This window comes from Bombus affinis, chromosome 17 (genome assembly GCF_024516045.1).
Source record: "Bombus affinis isolate iyBomAffi1 chromosome 17, iyBomAffi1.2, whole genome shotgun sequence".
Taxonomy (NCBI): Eukaryota; Metazoa; Arthropoda; class Insecta; order Hymenoptera; family Apidae; genus Bombus; species Bombus affinis.
The window spans coordinates 573,297-596,613 of record NC_066360.1 but is presented as its reverse complement, the minus strand read 5'-3'; the positions used below and the strand labels follow the sequence as shown (position 1 = coordinate 596,613).

Sequence of the window (23,317 nt, the reverse complement as noted above, 5' to 3'; positions counted from 1 at the left end):
CACAAACTTTGGATGAGCTAGATTACATACATATGTAGTAAAGCTGGGTTAAAAGCACGTGCAAAACACGTACGAAAATCGCAAACCAACTGAATCTCTCGTCTCTATGCTGCTGTCACGCTGAAGACACAGGCAGAGTGAAATTGACAAATCGTTTCCTCGCGTCGTTCGAATGATTTCGCCCAGGTTTAAACGTTTCACGAGCAAGGTAAGGAACATTCGGACTTTAGATATGGTGGCAGAGTTTATTATGTGAACTCAACAGAGTGATGGTTAAAAATGTTAGAACAGAGTGTGGAGAGTTGATTTTGGGAAGGTTTATATAATATTGGTTTGGGGGTTTCACGGGGATGTCGCCGGAGTCAGGTCATGCTGTTACTGTCTTCTGACCCTGGGACACGGTTCACGTTGTTGTTTCGATGCCCTGCACGATGTTCGTTAGGTCCCCCTGGTTTTTCTATTGCTAATTTATGGCTCCGTGACATTGCTAATGATTTCAGCACACCGTTTATCGAATACGCAAATTTATTTTCGCGAAATCCTCGAAGATTATGTGTTACTATTCCACTATTTTGCTAAACTCATTACACGTAAGCAGTATTGCACATATCTCTATCGTTCTGTGTAATTTTGTAAAAAACGTATGTTCTGTTTGTATAAATGAGCATGTATGAAAAACAGTGTAATATTGTCGTTTCTTACACAGGTGAGAAGCTGCTGCCCAGTGAAAAATATAAAATGTCAGAATACGCGTTGAACGATTACTCTTGGCAGATGAATCTTACTGTCAATTCTCTGGAAAAAAGGGACTTTGGAGAATACGTTTGCTCGTCCGTAAACGCTCTTGGAAAAGCTGATGGTATCGTTCATTTACAAGGTAAATTTTCACAGAATATCACATACATAAATATAGCGAAATAAGTTAAAGGTTGATGGTTTCTGTGGTTTAAAGGACAAAAGCCGTAAAGTATCTTAATCTATTAGTAAAATGTATTAATTTATCTATGAAAAAACTTGCAAATATTTGATAAGAAAAGTGGAAAAGACTATACTGAGAGCGATGTTTAATCTACAGGATTAGTATAAATTTTAATCGGTCAATTGAAAAAATCTATAGGATCCATAGGATTAAAAATATTATACGATAAGACTGCAGCAAATAAAGAAGAATTCGAAATCAAGTTCAGCTCTTTATCCCAAAAGATTATACGTGTTAAATATTACCATAATTTAGATATAGGCGATAAATAACGTATCTGCACATTTCTATAAAATACCAAGTTAAATACCGTTTTTAGTAAATTCTTAAAATATAATAAGAGTCTGATATCGTAAGCGTCACGTAGAAGACACAGGAAATCACGAAATTAACAGATCACCGGTGGTCTCCTCGCGTCGTAGTTCGAACGTTTCGCAAACAAGGTAAACAATTTGGACCTTAGATATGATAGTAAAATTTATCGTACGAATTTAACAGAGTAACGGTTCACAGTGTTATGACAAAAGAGAGTTGCGTGCTGATTTGGGAGGGTTTTTATACTGAAGTTTTGTCTCTCTGAAGGGGTTATCGTCGGGTGTCTATCAGACGTGACTATCCTGTTCCTATTTGGTTACTGTTTCGATGACTGTGGCACGCAGAATGTTTTATCTATTCTATTACTGTTTCTGAGCCTATGACATAAGCGTCGATGTGTTGCATCTCTGACAAAAAATTAATTTGAAGTTACTGTGCCTTAACACATAGAATACAATTTTAGCAAAATTTGTTGTCCTATTTTCCTTCGAATATAAAACGACGAGACTGACATAAGCAGAAGCTTCAAGTAATTAACATAGTATCAGTAAACGAGACAATCATCACGCATTAGAAACAAGAGGCATTTAGATTTAAAAATTCCATATCGTTAGATTGATTGCGACAATCCCATGATTCGATGGTCAATTGATTGTGAATATTGATTCTTGCCTCTTTAGAGATTTAATTAACTAGCATATTTTGGGGAAAAATTTGAGCAATTATATATGCGATTATAAAAACGAAACCTCAAAACGTCACGAAATTTCCTCTGTCCGTTCCTAAACCGTTAAGCCGTTCAATATTTAAGTTAATATTTAATGTTCACGAGGCGTCTCTAGACGATGAATCAATAAATGTACACATATTGTATATTGTCAATGCAATGTCGAGAAGCTTATATATTAACAATAATATTAATCGTCCGAACGCGCATTTACTTATTATTAATTAACTTCTTGGATTTATGAGGAACAATGAATACTTATCTTCAGTAGCAATGAATACAGAAACTCTGAAAAATACTATTCAAATAGCAAATATCATTGTTAACCATATGCCAACTAAAGAAGCCATCAACTTTTAATTTATTGCCCTGGTTCAGAAACTGTCTCGTGTATACGAAAATCTATCATAAAATTATCTAGAAAAATTATCACGTTTTGCTTCATCGAACTGTGTAGGCGTTATGCAACACTATCGTACATTTGCATTACGTTCTCGTGACTGTTTGTACACATTAGTTTACAAGCAGCGTATACGAATTTTTCCACAAAGATTTCCCTACAAATTACATCTTACTTCTATTCAGAATAACAATATGAATATTATTTGTTATTATTTTTCTATAAGTATACACAAACTTTCATGTCCATATTGTAAGCGTCATATAAAATATTAAAAAATTTCATTAGCTCTGTAATGAGACATAGCTGTCGTAATTATATTGGTAAAATTTCAAACTATTCTGATGTACACATGTACATAGAGAGTACAAAACATTTATTGCAAACATATATTTAATAAACAATTAGTATACAGAATGAATAAGCATCTTAAGCATATAAGTGTTAAATGTAGTTATATGCCATTAAATATTGGGGTTTATTAATATAAAGGATAATCGATCGTTTAAATACTTTTGTGGTTTCTACGAAACATATTGCACTTGTAATTCCTTTTTATATTTTCAGATTTCTTTCAAACGCTCGACACAATTATAATAATAGAGTTTCGTAACTAGAAGGTGGATGTTCGTGTAAAATTTATGTTAAAATATGCAAAGTTTATGCAAAATATATACAAAAGCTGGGTAAAATATATGCAAAATTTATTAACAATACTAATATGATAGAACATTGTACAGCATTTTATATTTTAGATTAGGAATGTGATTTTCTTAATTAAAACACATATTCTGGCAAAACTTTACAAGTTTGATATGAAAATATCCAATGCAATGAGAAATAATTGGATGTGATCCGAAAAAATACAGTTGAACATATAATAGAAAACATTATCATAAACATAATATATGATGTATAGGAATCATTCCATAATTGTTATTTATTATTTAGGGTAATTTACATTACAATATGTAACAATAACTTCTTTTATAGTTTTAACTAAGACAGTTGGTACTTCTTATCGGACAAAATTAATTTATAAGCCGTGAATGTTCTCTCAACGTATTTGAACTCTTACCGATATTGTGCTTCTATTTCGTTTCGATTTTCAACGAGTGAACCACTGAAGATGTTATTAAATTTGTATTTATTGTTATTAAATTAGTACAATATTTTGAATGCCACATTTTTCTGGATAATATGTTTATATTTTGTCGTACAAGATCTACAACAAATTTTACTGATTCATTTAATGATAAAGTTTTCAAGTCTTAAAGTCTTCGAGTAACGATTTTAACGAAAAATGTTTCAAAGAAAAGTTGGATGGTTTCAAGAGGGACATAATTTGACGCGATTTGTTTCTTTGTAGAAAGGTGCATGGAGGACATATGAAGGTCAAATTTATTTTCATAAAGTATGTATTATGGTACAATATCGAGAAAATCTATAGTTCGACAGATATTTTAAATTTAAAAGTGAGATGTCTCAGATTTCTATATGAAGTATACAATCGCACATTGCATTTTATGCTTTGTTGAACACAATGTTTCGAAGAATCGGTCTATCAAACAAAAGAACACAAGTTTTGTCTAAAAAAAGTATAGCTGTGCAGTTTCGTGTGAAACAAGAATACAGTTTATGTTTTTTAAGCGATTTGTGTATTTGTTATTAAAAATTCTTTTCTAATTACATACCTAAATTAGTTACAAATTTTTTTTAATTTTCATTACGATTAAAGCAAGAAAGAATGACTAAGAAGGTTTTTAATGGTTTCAAGGTGTGTATCTAATGATGATAAAAACATCATGTGGAGGTCATCTTGACAGTATTTTCAACATCATCAAAGTTTTTACTTAGGTTTACTCTTTTTTGACTTAATTAGTTGCGGATCTATTATTCTGTCTACAAAATGAAGTATTCTCTATTTGTTTAATCTTGGAATTTACTTTCCGTTATTTAAACTTTTCTTTTGTTTCCATATCTAGAACTTTTTCTACTTCTAGGAAATCTTTACCTTTCGCTCCGAAAAATTAAAATCCTTTTCGTTTTTAAAATTACTAAGTAACAATTAATAATCGTCCCACAAAGCAAGTATCGATAACTATACCGAGTATGATACATGTCACCGATTTCGATGCCAAATGGATTCAAATATAATGTGAAAGTCAACATTGTGAGTAACTTTTTTCTGTACACACATATAACCATCACTCGTTAACTTTCGAGATATTCGCAAACAACTTTAATTGAATCAAAGTTAGAATTACACTACATTCTAGCGTAGGCAGCCTGTATATTTACAGCAAAGAGCAAAATTCAACCGATACAGTGCTCTTTGTAGAAAATGATAATTTATTTATAAATCACGATAGGGAATGAAAAGAACACGTATATTAATTTACATCTGCTTTTCGTTAATAAACGTATAAAAATTTGATTACGTTCCATTTAGTTCCATTTTGAAGCGTGCGAAAAAGAAATAGAAATAAAAGCTTTAAACGAATACAATATTTTGTGCATGATCGTCTTGCACTTAAAACGGCTGCAATTTGTCTTGGCATTCTGTCAACCACATTTGTGCTTACTTCTTGAGAGATTGCGTACCTTTGTTCTTCGCCTCTTTCCTTTCTAATTCTCGGGATTTATGGCGTTTGACCCTTGAGTGGTGACTTATCCAAGTTGTACCGACTGATAGTGACGGTGACAGGATCATCTATCTATTACGACAGTCTCGTCAATGATTTTCTTTGGTACCATGGAGGCCGTGATCAGCCCCGGAGGTAAAGTCCCCCATCTTGGTGGTTTGGTGTTGGATTCGTGGCGATACTGGTTTACAGCCAACTGTTGATCTGATGGGCCGATGGCGTTGCCAGACTTTGTGCCTCTCCAAGGATCAACAGCGGATGAACAGCGTACCACCTAAACCGGTACAGTTCTAGAGAGATGATAGGGCCCACAAAAGGGACCCAGCCCGACCTATGGTGGGTGAAGCTTGTGCAATTAAAGGCGACATAAAGTGTCTGCCCTACATTGGTTGGTTGTATCTCAGTCCCACGCACATGGGGACCATATCAGTTGAGAGATGTCATTGTCGATATTTCAGGATTCTCGACATTATAAGTGCGCCAAACGACCATGTTCAACCGATATATTGTCAATATAATATTGTCAGTATTATTGAACATTCATCATATTGACGTATCGTCAATATTTCGAATATTTACGAGGTTGTTTCATGAAAAATGTTTTTACTCCTCGCGTTTTATGTTTTTGGATATAAGTCTTGTTTGGCTTTTGCCTTGATTATATTCAAATAGTGGTTGCACAAGTTTTCTTTTGGTCAGACATCTTGACTAGACACTTTAAAATCTAATTGAAAATTGTCGATAATGCCGAACATGTATAAAAATACAGTTTGTCAATAAGTATTGACAATACCGTATGGACAATATACTGTATATTGATCGTCTAGAGAACCATAAAATATTGATAATACACATTGGTCGTCTGAGCGCTTAATGCTAGATACAGGCACGCTAAATCACTCTCCAATAAAAAATTCATCGAGATTACTTGGTGGGAAATCATATTCATTTTATAGCTTTTTTTTTGTTTTTTAGTATTGTCCGCAGAGTTTCAATCGGATTCAAGTCTAAACCTTGTGTGCCCTTCTGTGCCATTTCTTGTCAAAATAATAAAATTTTCTTTCTACATGTATTGAATCATTCTTTCGCTAATACGTATCAATGATCCTACGCTATATACCGTGGAACATCTCGTGGGCTATGAGCTGCAGCATAACGGATCCGCCACCAAATTTTAGTTTCCTTCTATAAAGATCCATGTTTACTGATATAAGGTCGTTGACGTTTGTCTCGACAAAATTCTATTAACTGTAGATCTGACTGACTACGTATTAGAACGTTTCCAATCATCTACTGCTCATATAGTATCGTTAAATAAGTTATCATTTTCAACAAAAGCTCTACATTGATTCGATTCTGCTCCTTGCTGTATATAGCCAAATCTAAACTTAGCTCATTGTCAATGATCATTTTTAATATCAAGTAGAAAAATTATAGAAATTACATGTTGGGTTAAATTGGTGCATATCAGTTGCTTTATCTGCATATCCGATAGCTTTAATATTAATATATATGTCGAACATGAAAAACATCAGGGCCTTTCCTTTGGAATTTTTGGGAAAATCCTCGATACATTAGTCTGGGCTTTTTATTATAGTTGTACTTAAATAATAAAACTTAGAAGTAGTTGTTTATGATTTAATCCGATTAAGTTTGCCCGCGATTTACGCCAGTAGGCTTGGGCTCGAAGTGACACATCTGGTCGCTAAACGTAGCCACGGTCACGGGATGGACGTTTTTACCTAACAGAGTTATGACGGAATTGTATAACTCTCCCTAAAAATAGAGTTGTCCCAAGGGGTACAGAGAGGTGCATAGAAAAGTACATGAGAGGAGTTCCACTTGGACTGTGGACAAGTAAGAGCAGTTCCACTTGGACTGTGGACAAGTATGTTCAGTTACACTTGAACTGCGGACAAGTAAGTTCGGTTCCACTTAGACTTTGGAAGAAAACGCATTTGCTATCCCGTTCACCATATATTCGTTATTGAACCTAAAATTATTGTCATTAGCATCTCGAGTAGCTAATCGCCACGGTTACTTGTCAAATTCTGTAATAATCATATTTATAGCATTAACTATCATCTATTTTGTACAACAACAATGGCTATTCCGAATGAAGGGTTTTCGTTAGGATTTCGGGCGCGCGTTAATTCTTCGTTAGAATTTGTTATCGTGATGTACAACAAAGATTGTATTTACACAAATAAATATTTCTTTACAAAGTTTAGAGAATAATTAGTTTAACGGTTAACTAGTTTAACAAACAATAAGTGTAACAGATGCTTTTGACAGTATTCTTGGGTTCAATAACGAATCCACGATCAACGGGAAAACTCTTTGTACGTTTGAATATATTTGGTAGCACGCAGACACGTTTACTCAGACGCTGGGTTACTTTCAGACTGACTGCCAAAACGATGACAGTAAACTCTCCAAGGTGATTGCAAAATAAAAGACAGATACAGTCACATTTGTCAATTACATATTGATCGGGAATATCAACAAATTCCCAAGCGCCGTAACTAGGCAGTCGAGACTTGATTGTTTATACAGCGTGTCCCTCAACATCGGTACTTCCTCTGTAAGACATTTCGTTCATCCCGTGACCGTGGCTACGTTCGGCGACCAGTTACGTCACCTTGAGCCCAAGTATTGGGAATCTTCCTAAAGAAAGGCCCGATGTCCCTACATCTCCGACATATAAATATACATATTATTTATTGTATATATGTTAGTATATATTAGTATGGCTGATGGAGAGTCTTTAAAAAAAGAAAGTTGACTTGTCACGTAGAGAGATGCTTAATGAATGTGCGAAGGAATTTTTGTGCAACTCTTTGGGGTAGGAAAGAATAGGAGAGATTCAAGGGCTGGTTTGGTCTCCGTCTTGTCCAGAGGTTGCAGCAGGTATTTTCGGTTCGAGGTTGTTCGTCTTTGAACAACGATTGTAAAAATGACTCTGGCTAAGCGGTAGCTCGGCACGGCAGAACATACGGCGCGCTGACTCAAAAGATGAACAGAATACAACGTATCACATACATAACATCATATCATATCATGTCGTATGATATATAGTTCATATACGCAAATAAGTAGCAATAGTAAATAATTTTTAACGAATCAACCGATATTTGAAATGTTGGACTTTCTTCTGATCTTCACCTGGTCAAAAATGTAATAATTATATGTAATTGCTTTCATTGAAAAACGAAGGCCTGTTTAAAACGAATTGTTATATAATACAAACGATACTAAACATAAAATAGGGAAAGTTATTCAGGATCTTGTCCATAATAATGTGCTTCAAGATCATAAAAATGGGTGAGTTGTACTCTTTATTCTGCATCATTACTCTACAGAACCTCCACTATCGTTACCCTACCTTCCATGTCTCCGAATTTTATTCACTTCGTTTTGTTTTATTATTATTCAAACTTCTCGAAATATGTAGCCGCATTGTGCGACTCACTCAACTGGCCGGGATCAGATCACGGGGACAGGGATAATATTTGCTCCGGGTATGACGGTGAAGACTGATGATATAAATCAAGCACTGTCACCATATCCCGTCAAAGATGGGAGATCAAAAATGGCCTTAAGGCCAGATAAAATATATCACACCTACATAGTCGCGTATATAAACATATGGAATTCGTACCGCGATAAAAACGCATACAAATCGAAATGAGTTGCGAAGGAAACTTGCTTTTCAGCAAGATTTCAGTATATTAGAAATTTCCTATATTTGAAGACATAAAGACCAATTTGTAAATCTATATTTTTGACAATTAGCCGATTCTTTAGACCGTTTCCCTGTTTTACGTGATGTTTTTTGTTTTTTAATACACATACCTATCATTGTACCTAAACAATTGCAACTTCTTTCGCACAGCGATGATATTTCGTTGCTTCGAAGCTGTCCATACTACTCGTTATAAATAGGATTCGCACGAGACCTCGTCTCATAACGCCATTTCACTTCGAAGGTAGAACGGATACTGAGGTTCTGCCTCATTCATGTCATGAGGTTCATGCCTCGGAGAAATTCTTATCGTGTGCGGCCCGCACGTCATCACCCAGTAATTATCTTCAGATTCGATCAACTCACTGCCATCTTCGCTTTCTAGCAGCTCTATTCTATCTAAGTAATCAGTCGCTCGTCGTTGGCTTGACGCGCAACGTATTTCAGGATCGTTACGTATTACCGTCTTGATGGGATCAACAATGACTCTATACCACTCATTAACTGAATAGCATCTTTAATATTCAATTCGTCGTAACGTGTATTGTTGGCCAATAATATATATCGCATAAATTAACGCTTCCAGTGCTACTCAAAGTAGTCAATAAGTGTAAGTATTTGTAACAAGCGTAGAAAATATAGTTTCTTCGATGTATTTACACATTTAATAACAAAAGGTCAGGAATCGTGTAAAATATCGCATATTACAGAAAGACAGAAATATAAAGAAATATAAAGAAGCATTAATAGAGACATGTCATAAAAGACGCTGTAAAATAAAGCGTGAAATGAACAACGATACAAAATCAATGAACGTAATTGTAGTTTTGTTTAATTAATTAAGAACAATTTGAGAACACTACAAATCATTTGAAAAATATTACATTCGCAAGTATTGTATGTAATTCCTTGCGAAGTCGAAAATATGACTATCAATCAGCTCAGAGAAAATATTAAAAAGAGATTGAAGGATTTCCGAAATATTATATTTATAAATAATACTATACAGTGAAACTTTTGAGATGAGATAACTTTTACAGGCAAAAGTAAATTGAACATATTTAGACACGATCTTGGATCATTAAAAAAAATGGAAAATCTTAAAACTCACAATGAGTTTATGAAGAGAGAAATAGAAGCTCAAAATTTACGGAGTACAGTAAAAATACAATAGTACTTCGATATTCCATTGTAATTGCATTATTGCAAATCATGGACGAATCATACAGAATCGTCCATTTAACTCGGAACCTGTGCGTGCGCGAAATCTTGGGAAATGGAAACGCTGGTCACATGTACGCTTACTATTACAATCATAGACGTCTGAGTCGGAAGACAGGGAAACAGAATCTTCCAAAACAAGTAGAAAATTTTACGCCGTAAAGTGTCGAACAAATTAAGCTCGTATGTGGCGAGTACCTGTCCAAGACTGTCCAACTTTCTCCAAGGCCACTCGAGGCCATAATCTTACGTACTTGTATAGCCCTAGTAAGCACGAATTTGTCCTTTTAAGTGGATACGAGCTATCGCTCAAAATAGCTTTCAGTGTAACCTATGACCTGGATCAACGATGATGCAACTATCGATGAGTTATCAAAGTAGGAAAAATAAGGTTTCTATATTTCTTACTATACTGCTATAAGATTGTTTTACAATCTGTACAGTTGGTATTGTTGCATTTAATACTGCTTCATTCGACATTGTTTGAGGCTTCTGTGAAAGAGTCTGGAAGTAGAAGGATTCCAATGTTTCGCTAGCATTGCAGTTGGCTTCATTAGGACCTCGCAACTAATACTGGTGTGCACCTGGAAAAGTGCACTTTCACGTCGGTTTGGTTTTTCCAGATCGATAGTCAGGATGACGAACACTTTCAGTTGTGAGTTCCAGGTGCGTGATGAAGATCAGCTGATCAATTAACCCTTTGAGTGCTGGATACTCGCGACCTATGTCGTCCGTACGGACGGCACGCGTCTAGCGCTGACGATCGCTGTGGACGGAATACTTTTTCGTTAGACTGAACTCTGTTGATTGACTATTCAAAGCGCAAATCGTAATAAGTTATAGTAATTCTTTTGCACGAGATTAAATGATTCAAGAGCGTTATTTTTTAGTTATTTTTAATTATTTATTATAAACATTGAAATTTACAGTTAACTAGAATTTGGGTAATAAACTAGAAAACAATAAACTAGAAAACTAAATTTAATAAATATAACACAAGTTAATAATTTAGTTGTGTGTGAAAAATTCAGTGCTTGAGAAAACTAAAAAAACCAGATGTAGAGTTTTCTTACAAGTGGTGACCACTTCAACAATAACGAGGCACTATTGGCATTTGTTTACTGCCGTAAGGAATGCATTTATATTTATTTCACACAAACGGAATAGTATTACTCCTGCGTAGGTGTTCGGAAAAATTGAAAAACCCATACATGCGTCCTTAGTCCATGCCGGGCACTTACAGAAAACGCATATATATGTCCTTAGTCCACACCGATAGCTTTCGCCAGACACCTATATGCGCCCACAGCACTCAAAGGGTTAAAGAATGGGAGAGAGTATGTATGTAGTATCGTGGGCAAAAGGCCTAAGATATCGGCCGAACCATAAACAATGTCGCGAGAGCCGTGGCATCGTCGGGTACGTCAATGTGTCGTCGGTCCTTTCAAGTGGATAGTTTCGTGGAAAAGGCCTGCGTGACCCTGGCCACGGGCGTTTTCGGAACACGTGTTCGATAGGACGGGAAAAAACAAAGAGGTGCTAAAGGCAGTGTTAGTTGAGAAGCCGGAGAGAACGAATGCAAAAGGCGTGCAGTGCGAGTTGAGAAGCGAGAGCGAGCGAGTGAAGAAGCCAGAGAGTGTGAATCGGGAAGTCGAAAGCCGAGTATGAGAATAAGACGTACGACAGCATTGTAATCATTTCGTTGTTTTGAATATTATTTATTAAATCAAAACATCGTTACTTGTCCTTTCCTCTAAAGACCCATTAAGATACTACATGTATGTTAGGGAGAATGTACCCATATAGGGCTGACATGAAATATCTCTATTGATATTGCTTGGATGCTTGGTAATTTCTGTTGTTTCTCTGTATTTCCTTGGGAAACACCCATGTTCTTTGCTAAAACGGGCATCTTATCAAAGAGTATGTTATGTCTTGCAAGCTGTGGACTCACACCCTCGCTAATTTCACCAATATAAGACTTCACACATGAGTAGGATTTTTTGTAAATCCTCAATATCTCTAGTTGTGGCAGTGGATCTTTAAGAGAGGCGATTATTCGTGAGATCTTGGTATGTGTTAGCTAAACTGTTTTGATACTGCTCTTGTGGAGGATTCTTCTGATGCGATCGATTATATCTTTGATGTATGGAAAGAAGGTCGTGTGATAGGAATGTTCGACGGTATGTTGGTCATCTTGTGAATTTTTATTCTTGTGTTTGAAAGGACTATTGATGATATTGGTGAAATAGTTATTCTTAGTAAGGTTGAAGTCATTGGAGGTTATCGCGGTTCTCATATGGTCTAGTTCGGATTGCAAAAGACCCTGTTTGCAAATATTAACCGTGCGGTTGACAAATAAGAAAATGACCGAGTCCTTCTGGGTTGGTTGGTAGCGGGATGATGCATGAAGATACTTGTCAGTATCGGTGAGTTTCCTGCAAACTCGATGACCGAGAGGATTGTCTTGTTCCTTGGACAAAAATACATCCAGGAAAGGTAAGTGGAGGTTAACTTCTATTCCCATAATAAACTTGACATTTGGATGGTGCAAGTTAAGGAAGTCGTGGAAATTCACCAGACTTTCATGGGGCCAAGTCACAAGGTTATCATCTACATATCTGGACCGGTTGGACGATTCCTTGAAAATGCGTTTCTCGAGAGATTCTCCTCGGGAGAGAAAATAGGTAGAAGCGGGACAATGCTGTATGAAGGGAGCAGGTTGTTCAGGATATGGTCCTTGGTGATGACGATGATATTGAAGACTGGCAAGTTAAGGAACAGTGTTGCGATTTATCAACTAGGTGGCAATCAATCAGGTTGCAACTGGTCGATTGACGTTGCGAACCTTGAACGCTATTAACGCTCAAGCTGGAATTAAAGTTGTCTATTAAGTTTGTGTTTAATAGTTTATTTGAACTATTTAGTATGCACAGAAGAGTATGGACTGTACGTAACGGAGTTAAACTTAAGCGGTGACTGTCCAGCTTACATTCTAACTGTCCGTCTATCTGTCACGGGGTGTGTTTTTGTCAATGTTTCCTGTGAAGTAGGAATTTACTTTATCCAATCCTGTAACTATCGAACTGTCGTGGGCGTCTCTCATGTGGTGCATCTTGTGCGTACATGCTGGAGGGCGCGTAACGTAACGTCCTGGTCTAGTGTCGCGTTCTCATTGGGTGTTGAAGTTTATGACATTAAGGAGCACTTAGGGTGCCATTTAACCCCTTGACGGGGTCCGCATTGTAAATCTTACACCTTGCGAGGTGAGAATTCGTGTCGTAAACTGAGGATCACTCAAAATCCCGAACAAAGAGAGACTGTCTATCGAAACTGACCAGGATATCGTTAGGTTGGATGCTAATGTTGCGGACTTTCTCTGTGTTTAATATAGGCAGGGGACTTGCCTGTTAGGGGCAGGATTAGGTTAATGAACTAGTTAGTTGATGCAATTATCGAAGCTCCTTGTAGCGTTTTTTGAATCTTAGCTGCGACCAAAAACGATGAGCTGCCGCGAAGAGTTCGTTGTCCCTTTCGCTCGTTTACCTGGCCCCGTTGTGATAGGTGTGTGCTTTCGTATCAGCTTCCTGGATTGCAAATTCTATCGAGTTTCAAGCTGATTGTTACAATAATTCATAATAAAATTGCCTACATATGAATTTCATATTGTATACTTGCTGTATCTTACTTGCCTCCTTGTTTCTCATTCTTGCACCCAATAGTCTGTAAAAGGCGATCGTTAACAATTTTGAAATTATAACGCAAAAGAAGATATTCAAATCGTTAAGAATGAAAAATACCGAACAAAGTTGCAAAAAAAAAAAAAGAAGAAAACGGAAATTAACATTCTACAAAATTACTTTTCTGCCTGTGTTCTCGTTTATAATCTATATCATACAGCTCTAGTCCTATCAACAGCTCATAGATGAAGAATGTCGATGTATGATTATGGTAGCAAACGTATATGTAACTAAAGTTGTCACTTTCCAAGTTCTCGCGCGTTCGTGTTTCGAGTTACGTGAATGATTCTGTATTTCATTGATGCTATCTACGATGATGAACGGTCATATGTATATTAATATTTGAAAAAATACATCTTCACTCTAATACAAAGAAAACGTGATCATACAAGATATTAATCTCACGCCTGGTGTTTATTATGCAAAAATGCAGATCTTACATAACGTTTGATTATGCAATATAGTAATATGAATTACATTTATGGTAATGTGAGTTACAATACCTTTCAAACGTAATCATCCGTGCAGTAATCATGAAATGTTAGTGTCATCGGATATATACAAAATTATTAACCCTTTGTATTTCTAATAAATTGTCAAAATTATACACTATGTTAAAAAATGATTTATCACGATTACCATAGTGTTATTCTACGTCTTTGGAGCAGTAGAGATCTATCAAAAAAAGGTCACCGCGAAATTGGCTTTGGCCTCGAAATTCCAGGCCAAATCTCTCCACTCACCGTGCGGATAAAAAGTCTCAAAGGAAGCATGCGTCGAAACTCAACCATTCTCTTGGAAAAACGTGCTAAAATTTCATTAGTTTTCCAACTCATTTCATTTGTAACGTGGATACAGTCAAGTGCAGGGAAAATAGTATTTATCATCGCACGTAGATATCCCAGATACGCTGTTATTCAGGGTGTAGCTGAGCTGGTGATACAAACCGAAAGGAGGAGAATCCAAATGAAAAAATAAATCGAAAATATAGAGTGATATATGTTCGTACAAATGATACATTTTCGAAAAAATCGAATTTGAAATTCCAGTATGCTTGAATACGATTATTTCCGCACTGGATAAACGTAAATAATCAATAGCAGGTTGTTCTACGCGCGAAATGAAGCAAAAAACGTAGAATAAATTTTTTTCACAAGACGCTTCGTTTCTGAGAAAAATTAATTAAAGACTTGGTCATAAGCGTGTACTAGGCCAATTTTTGGCTAAACATGTTCGTGCTCTATTTTTTTTAAGATAAAGTCCTGAACGAAGCAATTTTATTCCATATTTTTCACGTGTTGTCACATTTACGCTAATCTCTTACTGATTGTTTGCTCGTACCTGGTTAATAATTAGCTAAATTCGAGTACACTTGGCAAATTTTCAAACTCAATTTTTCCGCATGCAGACGTTAAGAATTTTCTGTTTGGGAAAAAGATATATTACGTGTTCTGTTTATATTAATAGGATATAATTAATTTGTCAGACCGCTCGCACGTTACTGGCAATAACTAGAATCATCCAAGTACGAACAATAACCTATTTGGTGACCTACTGATTTGATAATCTACTTGCACATTTGTAAAGACACAGACATTTATTTTTTTATGTTAACTTGTATTAATTTCCTACTTTTAAATTATATACTCGTCTGTGTAGACAAAATCCAATGTACAATACCGAAAGCTTTTTATTGATACCTCGGAAACTAATAAATAGTTAGTTAGAATAAATAGTTAATAAGAAGTTACAATTTTATATCTGGGACCCATTCTCCTTTCCACCCTCGCGCTTATTTTAAAAAATGATTGATATACTGACGGTCGTTGAAAAAGAAACTAACTTGTGTTGGAATGATTAGATAATAGGCATTTTTAATTGATTCGACGTTCATTTAAGACAATCTTATTGTATTTTAATACTTATTGTATTTTATACGCATAATTGTGTCGTTTTAAGGTTCAAGGTCGTTGAGAGGTAGCCTTATGGTAATCAACACGTCTTACCGATTCGATTCGATTATTACTAAATTGTAGGAAATAGAATTGGAAAGAGAATATGGGGTGGTATTTAAGATCACCTTAATATTTCAAAAAATTTAAATTGTAAAGGAGATAAAATCCATTCGTTTAATTTATAACGGATATAATGTATATAAGTCGCCATTTTATCAATAAATAAATTATTTCATCAGCTCGTTTGTGATAACTATGGAAAACTGCTCTACTACTGCAGCCACTTTTGTTGTTGACAAATATGAAAAACCCTGTACATTTTATTTGACAAAATATTTGCTCAATGCACCAATACTCGACCACTAAGCTGTTCCGAAAGTCAGCAAAATGAGTGAGCGGCTGAGGCGCAGGAGAAAATTCCGTGTCCACTGATCTCCGATTCACTGACCTATCGAACTATGACTTGTAATCCAAGAGAAAGCAACTCTTCTCCGCGTATTATAATAACTCACCGCTTGGAAACCGTCTAACTTTGTTACATTGATGATGAAAATAAAGTAAACGAAAGTATGGCATCCGACCCGTATCTACATCAAATGACGAAGCTCGACTGAAATTACCAAAAATTTATATATTTTTTTACTATTATCACAAAGTTAAATGATTTTTAAGCAGTTAGTTCTCTTACACGCTACAAAGTCACTATGTCCCGGACTATTACTATTCAAGCGCTCAGAAGCGTGTAGCAACTCTGGCCTGAAGTGATTTCTGACCCGATTTTTTATTTTTACGCGCAAAAAGATTAGGTCGTAAATTTCGACTGCGGAAATCAAACACTATAGATACCTACTTATGAAAGTATGCCATAAAGTAAAATTATATCTTTGAAACCATATTAAGTTAACACGTTTACGCCGGCACTGCTATTTGTACTTCTCGCCATGGGAAATGGGTAATATTAGGATGAAATAAAATAAATCCTACTTTCTTTCAATTAATATACGTTAAATTTCCATTTTTTAAATTTTCAACTATATGACAATTTTTTCTAGTTACTAAACGAACTACATTTTTGGTGGTATGCGCCGTCCGATGGAACATTCAAGTGTGAGCCATCGGTGGTGCACGCCAGCGTGGACGTAATATGTAAATGCTCTAGACACACACATTTATACAACAGATCTAACCTTCATATATGTAATTAATTGTTCTTTTGGTCTAGAATTACATCTTGTTGCCAAAACAACTCCCAGTCCTTTTGTGAAAATCACCGATCAGAAACCATCGAGAAAGAAACCTATACCAAAAGGGAAAAAGAAGAACAGCAACAGCAACGGCAGAAGAATTCATATGGGCAACTTCGACGATTTCGATTCCTCTGGAAACGACGACGATTTCAGTACTACGCAAATCATGGGTGGTAGCACACTTCAGGAAGGCCACAGAACAGAAAGGCCATTGATATCACCATCGCTACCCCCACCTTGGGTGAATATAAGCACAGCCAATTGCAGGCATCATTTAGTATCGATCACGCTATTCTTTCCGTTATTCATCTTAACTATGATATTTGTTCCTTAAAATATACATTCTTACGAAAAAAAAAAGTTTAACAACGAAATTCATGCAGATAAGATTGGAAACGATTCGGGAATACTATAGAGAATAATAAATATATTTGATTCGTTCTTCGTAGCACGAGACTATGAAAACGTGCTTGTATTAAAATAAAAAAATGTGGTATTGCTTTTTACAATTGGTACATGTGACGGAGAGAAAACAATTTATATAATAAGTGTAATAAGTATAAAATTTTATTCATGTTACGTGGCAACAATAATCCGACTTCGAACGATAGTACAATTTATGTTTATCCGAGCATTATAGCAAAAAAAAACATAAGAACAAAATGAGTAAGTTCTATGACAAATTTTATTATTGATTCTAAAGGAAAACTAATATCTTTAATATGACAATTTTATACTGAAAGGCACAAGGATTGAAACAATCACCTAGAATTCTTTACTGATATTTTAAAAATTTTCTTCTTAACGATCCAAAAAATAGCAATCATTAATTTAAAAAGAAACTGTAAATTATTCGTGCTGTATCTTAATCTGGAATACTGATAAACATTTCTAACGTACATAAAACATACAAAACGTTATGTAATGAATAACGAATATATATATATATAGTACGTAAACATATAATGGGACAAGTTACGAAGTACGTGTGCAATAATTATAAGGATGTTATAAATATACTCCTTTTCTGCTATAACAATCCTTTTCCAGCCTTTAACCATTTGCACATTCTGTTCAATAAATAGCATTTTTACAACGAATCTATTTAATATGAAGTTATTTTTTTTTAATTATTTATTGCTTTTCGTATTTCTTGAAATTACACCCCCCCCCCCCCAAAAAAAAACTGTAATATCGAGATATAATCTTAATATTTGCTACATTTTGTCTCGCAGATAATAATTTGTTACTAATGCAAACGATATTTACAACAATACTAGTAAAATTTTTTCCATCAATTTTCTTTACAATAAATAGAACCTTTACTTAACAACTTTAATGTCTTTCATACAAACTTTTAAATAATTATCCCTACCCTTTAATATGTAATAACAAGTACTTCTTAATGTATTATAAGGTTTTTTTCTCATTACTCTTATTTTATGATCCTCTTATTCTACTGGAATTATTTTACAAGAGCAAATATGTTTAGTGTTATGTATTAGTTATATCATTCTAGTTTTGTTCCGAAAAATTTTACCAGCATATTGTATAAGCAAAATTAAGACGAAAATGTTATGTAAGCGGACGCTTAAATTCTTTCTCAAAAGGTTATAACAAAAATACGAAACGATAATGGACTGGTGTTTCATCGACACAGCATAAGAACACGTTGCCGATATCTATTTAACACGATTGCACAAAGTCTAATGTTCATTTGCTAAGGTCAACTTAATTTGGTCAACCAGTTAAATAACAATTACCCTAACGGATAACTCCCACATCACCATAAATCACGCCAATGGATTTTTACATGTGCTCACTGTGAATAAAAGGTTCATGAAGTAGAAGTTAATACGCGTCAGGAGTTAATGCAAAGGATTCGTGACGTATTTGTTGCAATTAAAGAAAATGAAGAAATAATCGGTACTGTAATAGATTCTATTTTCCGCAGATGCATTAAGATGATTCTTAATAACGTGATGTCGAAAAAAAGCAGCCCTTGGCAATTTCGTAATTTTGTTATAGCTTTCTTAAACCATTTAAGAGCCTGTACTTACATAACATTTCCTTCTTAATTTTACTTATGGAATATGCTGGTGAAGCTTTAAAACTGGAACTATGTTAAGATCATATGAATCGAGTTGAACAAGGTAAACTAAATTTAATTAGTCTAAAGTGGGTAATTGTAAATCAATTTTAACATAGTTTCATGTTTATTACTGGCTTTTACGGATAACTACAATGAATATCACAAATAAATAACATTATGATATAATTAATGTTACAGATAGCGCGAATAATTACAGATATTTAATAAATCTCACATTACTATGACATATTATGTTGGGACAACTACAAGTATTTGAACAAAAATAAATGAAAAATTCACCGATACACTTTGAAATATTCTCCTAACAGCCATTAATGTAAGATAACAAATTTATAAAGGATATTATTTAAATCGTATTAACGTATTGAAACTTGGTTAGTTTGAGAATGTACCAATGCAAGAAGCAAGACGTATTTTGATATGTTAATTTAACAAGCTTGCAGATGTTCCCGATCGTTTCAGGAAAAGTTAATTAAATGGTATTGACAATTGCTTTGTAAAACTGATTACTCATCAACGTTTACAATGAAATTGATCTTTAGAAGAGGACAGTCAATGGAAATTAAATTCTTACGGAGACGAAAAAAATATAGGTCTTCCTTGCGTTCGACGTAACAAAGACGAATATATACATATATGTATATTTAGATCTAACGAGATATAGTTATTGTGGCGCGACCAACATGAAAGCGTTTCTCTGAACAATGTACTGTAAATATATGAGTAGTGTTCATGAATTTCAATTTACACATCTGCTAGACTTCAACTGCGTGTAGATCAACAAATTATATTATATTATACACGAATTTCACATAATCGTTAACAAAGTCTTCATATCAAAATAAACGCTATTGATATACAAACTAAGAACGTTCAAAACATGAAACAACCAGCTTTAGCGTACTCGATGTGTCTACGCTTTATGTTTGTGTTTAAAAAATCTTTTAAATACATTATTTTTCTATATTATACTAATAATTGCTTTGCGCTTATAAGAAAGAAACTACATGTACATGTACCATGAACCTCGTTTGTCTTGAATCTTCGGTTGTTATTTACTACACAGAATGAAAAATTTCATTACAGTTTGCTCTACTACTATCATGTATAGAAGTTGAACAAAAAAATTGCACATAACATCTCGACTTTATATGAAGACTTTTGAAAAATATTCTTACTGCATAACAAATTTTTATATTTTTATTATTTGAACATAAGATACGTGATCTTTATCGTAGTTTGTACAACGTATAAATTCTATTATGATCTAATGCAATACAGAACGCGTATCATATATTCAAAGATGTATGTATAATTATAATTTTTAAAGTATCTGCCTAAATGTAAAAAGTTATAATGGTTTTGCAACGTGACTAATATCTCGAGCTTCGTGTCAAAACAAAGAGATGCAAAAGTAAACAACTCCATGGGAATTATTATTTCAATACATAATTCCTTGCAAATTAAAAATTCTGAATTTAAAGATTTAATTAATATAACTTCCAAAAATATTTTGCATTATTTTCATCGCTTTATATAATTAAGTTAAAAGCTCTCAATTGCTGTAAATTAATTATTAAAATCGTATAAAAATTCGTGCTGAGTTATGAACCACGAACACTAATTGCAAAGAAAATACAGGAATATCAATCTATTACGTACCAAAGATATTTTAACACAAGTTTGACGATAAGGAGTGCAATGTGTGTAGGTGTGTGTACTTATGGAATCGCTAGATATCAAAACAATGAAAAATGTTCATATGCGTAAATGTCAAATGAAGCTTATTTTATTTTTAATGCTATGTCAAAAATGCCAGTTCACGTGCGATCTTACCTTACGCTGGTGTACAGATTCGAGTGAACAGCAAGGAACGTTCAGTGCCATATCGCGATATTACTCGGTAAGCAGGGCTCGTAACGAAGAATATTCAAAATCTACACGACGCGCGTGTATCATTCCAAATCTCATCATGCACATACAAGGTACGATAACTCTATGACATTTACCGTTGTAAAGTATCGGACAATCTGCCCATTCACTGAAACCCACAGCGACTAATCACACATCACCTCAAAGAACGTTTGAATAGGAAGGATAAATGTATTTTTTCTTTTTTGCATATAAATCTGCCTAATAATTTTCATAAATGAGTAAATAATCCTCATGCACATGAAAAAATGCATGTACAAACTGCACACACTGTGATTAGCATATTATGATTATCAACGAGACAAGAAGTATTTCGCATGAAAATAATTCGAAATGGCTACATTCGGATTATTACAACTCGGATTACACTATAAGAATAGTCGTGCTGTACAGTGAATCAACTAACGAATCTTCTTGTGTATTTCACTCATACCAATACTTCTTATTCTGAGGCTTACCAAACAACCGAAATTCAATATCCACACATCGATCACACGTATGTATTCATCGAAAATACCCGATTCTCTCTAATGCAAATAAATGTTCAAGAATAAAGATTGCAATCGAGAAGAGATTGCAACGTTAAGTAGAATTTTTTGTAGGAATTCTTATATCTCAAATATTTATCCAATTCGTCATTGAGTCGCTACGGTTGTGTCGCTTAAGGCCACTATACGCGTTGAGACACGTTGAGAACCCTACATCAGTTTCAGTTTACCTGCACAGTACCGATTCCTCTCAGTTTGTGGTGCGATGCCAACATTGGAACGCGTATTTTAAAATGCCTGATTATTTTCCAATTCCAGTATCATTATCAATAATACGAAGTAGATTGATTATAGAAAATAAAAAATGAAAAACTAAAAGACTGACTTACATAACTGCAACGACATAACCTACGCTGAAAGGGAATATAAGGCAAGACATGTACAATTGTCATTGTACGATTCCAAGCAACAATTTACAACAAAATGACTAAAAATAAATGGCCGAGAAGATGGTTAACTGAGAGAAATAGATTTTCCAATTCTACGTTATTAAAGACATTAAAAACGAATGGACCGAGTGATTATAGAGATTATTTGTGTACTTATATTTCTACTCTTCGACATCTGTTGGATAATAAGATCTATTAAATGAACTATTGGCTCAAGGATTGAGGAACAAAATACAATGATGAGAATCTACTACAAATTAAATTTGGTACCGGTGTCACCCTGTACATATTGCAACTAGCGTTCCGATCGAACTTATCTCATCAACTAAGGATTCTGATTGTTGCATCGATGCAATAATCCTTTGATTATTTCCACGTCTTAGTATCCCTTAATCTAGGTCTTTTTTCGTAAAGATGACTTCGCCAAAGGCGAAATAGGTAAATGATAAATTTCTATGATCATTTCATAGCATAGCTATATTTCACGCCTAGCATATATCCAAATATTAATATAATTCAAAAAGAAAGGTAGCCTCAACTCCATTGATCTTGATCATGAGATGTTTTGTAGAGGGAAAGCTTCTGGATGATATGCACTTTGTCCGAGGCGTGACACGATCATGGTTCAAAAGTTAGGTTAGGTCTTTTGGGTCTGCGGGTCTTGGCTCTTCAGCTATTCATGAAATCTAATGCGCTATTACTATCACCCATACTTTACCGCTACTAGAATCGCAAACCCATGCAAACGTATATACAATTTCATCTCTAACCGTTTCTATTGAAGTAAATGGAATCTAACAAGTTTCATTTTCTTTTCGTCATAACTTTTGAACGATGATCGTCTCACGCCGCGGACGAAGTGCGTGTGACTCACGCACAACCTACAACCTGTCCGAAATTCAATAAAATTGGAATTGGGACCCCTTCTTCCGCGTAATTACCAAAAGAGAAAACACTTTGATTCCACGTTGCTGCTATATATATCGCACATGTGATATAATTTGCAATTCCGTAAGTCTCTTTTTTATAACAATGTACATATGTTTTTTTGTATCCATATACATATCTTTACGTATATGCGTAAAATGAAACGAGACGTCGCGTGCGTGAGTGGTAAGTATAGTGTGTGTCTGAAACTTTTCGTTTGGCCTGCTTGCCAGTTAACATCGAGATATGTCGCGTCAACATTGCTTCCCGTTTGTCCGAATGTATAAAGATTGTATGAATGCATGGATTGAACGAGTACAAGCATTTCTACTACGTAACATAAACTTAAATTTTTTATATATCGAAAAAGAAGACTCAATCGATGTTTTTGCACACGAAATTTCTTCATTGTTTTGATATCTAAGACCAATCCT

The 23,317-nt window shown here is 34.6% G+C and overlaps 1 protein-coding gene across 6 annotated transcripts in view; it reads left to right on the top strand.

Moving 5' to 3' along the window:
* Positions 1-18,145, top strand: part of LOC126926078 (lachesin-like) — a 549,080-nt gene extending 530,935 nt beyond the window's left edge. For all 6 annotated transcript variants that reach the window (XM_050742192.1, XM_050742189.1, XM_050742191.1 and 3 more), the window contains 2 exons: positions 707-877; positions 16,950-18,145. In XM_050742192.1, coding sequence (XP_050598149.1) covers positions 707-877; positions 16,950-17,308 — 530 coding nt within the window. In that variant the 3' untranslated portion in view covers positions 17,309-18,145. The remainder of the gene's footprint in view (positions 1-706; positions 878-16,949) is intronic.
* Positions 18,146-23,317: the final 5,172 nt, after the last annotated feature.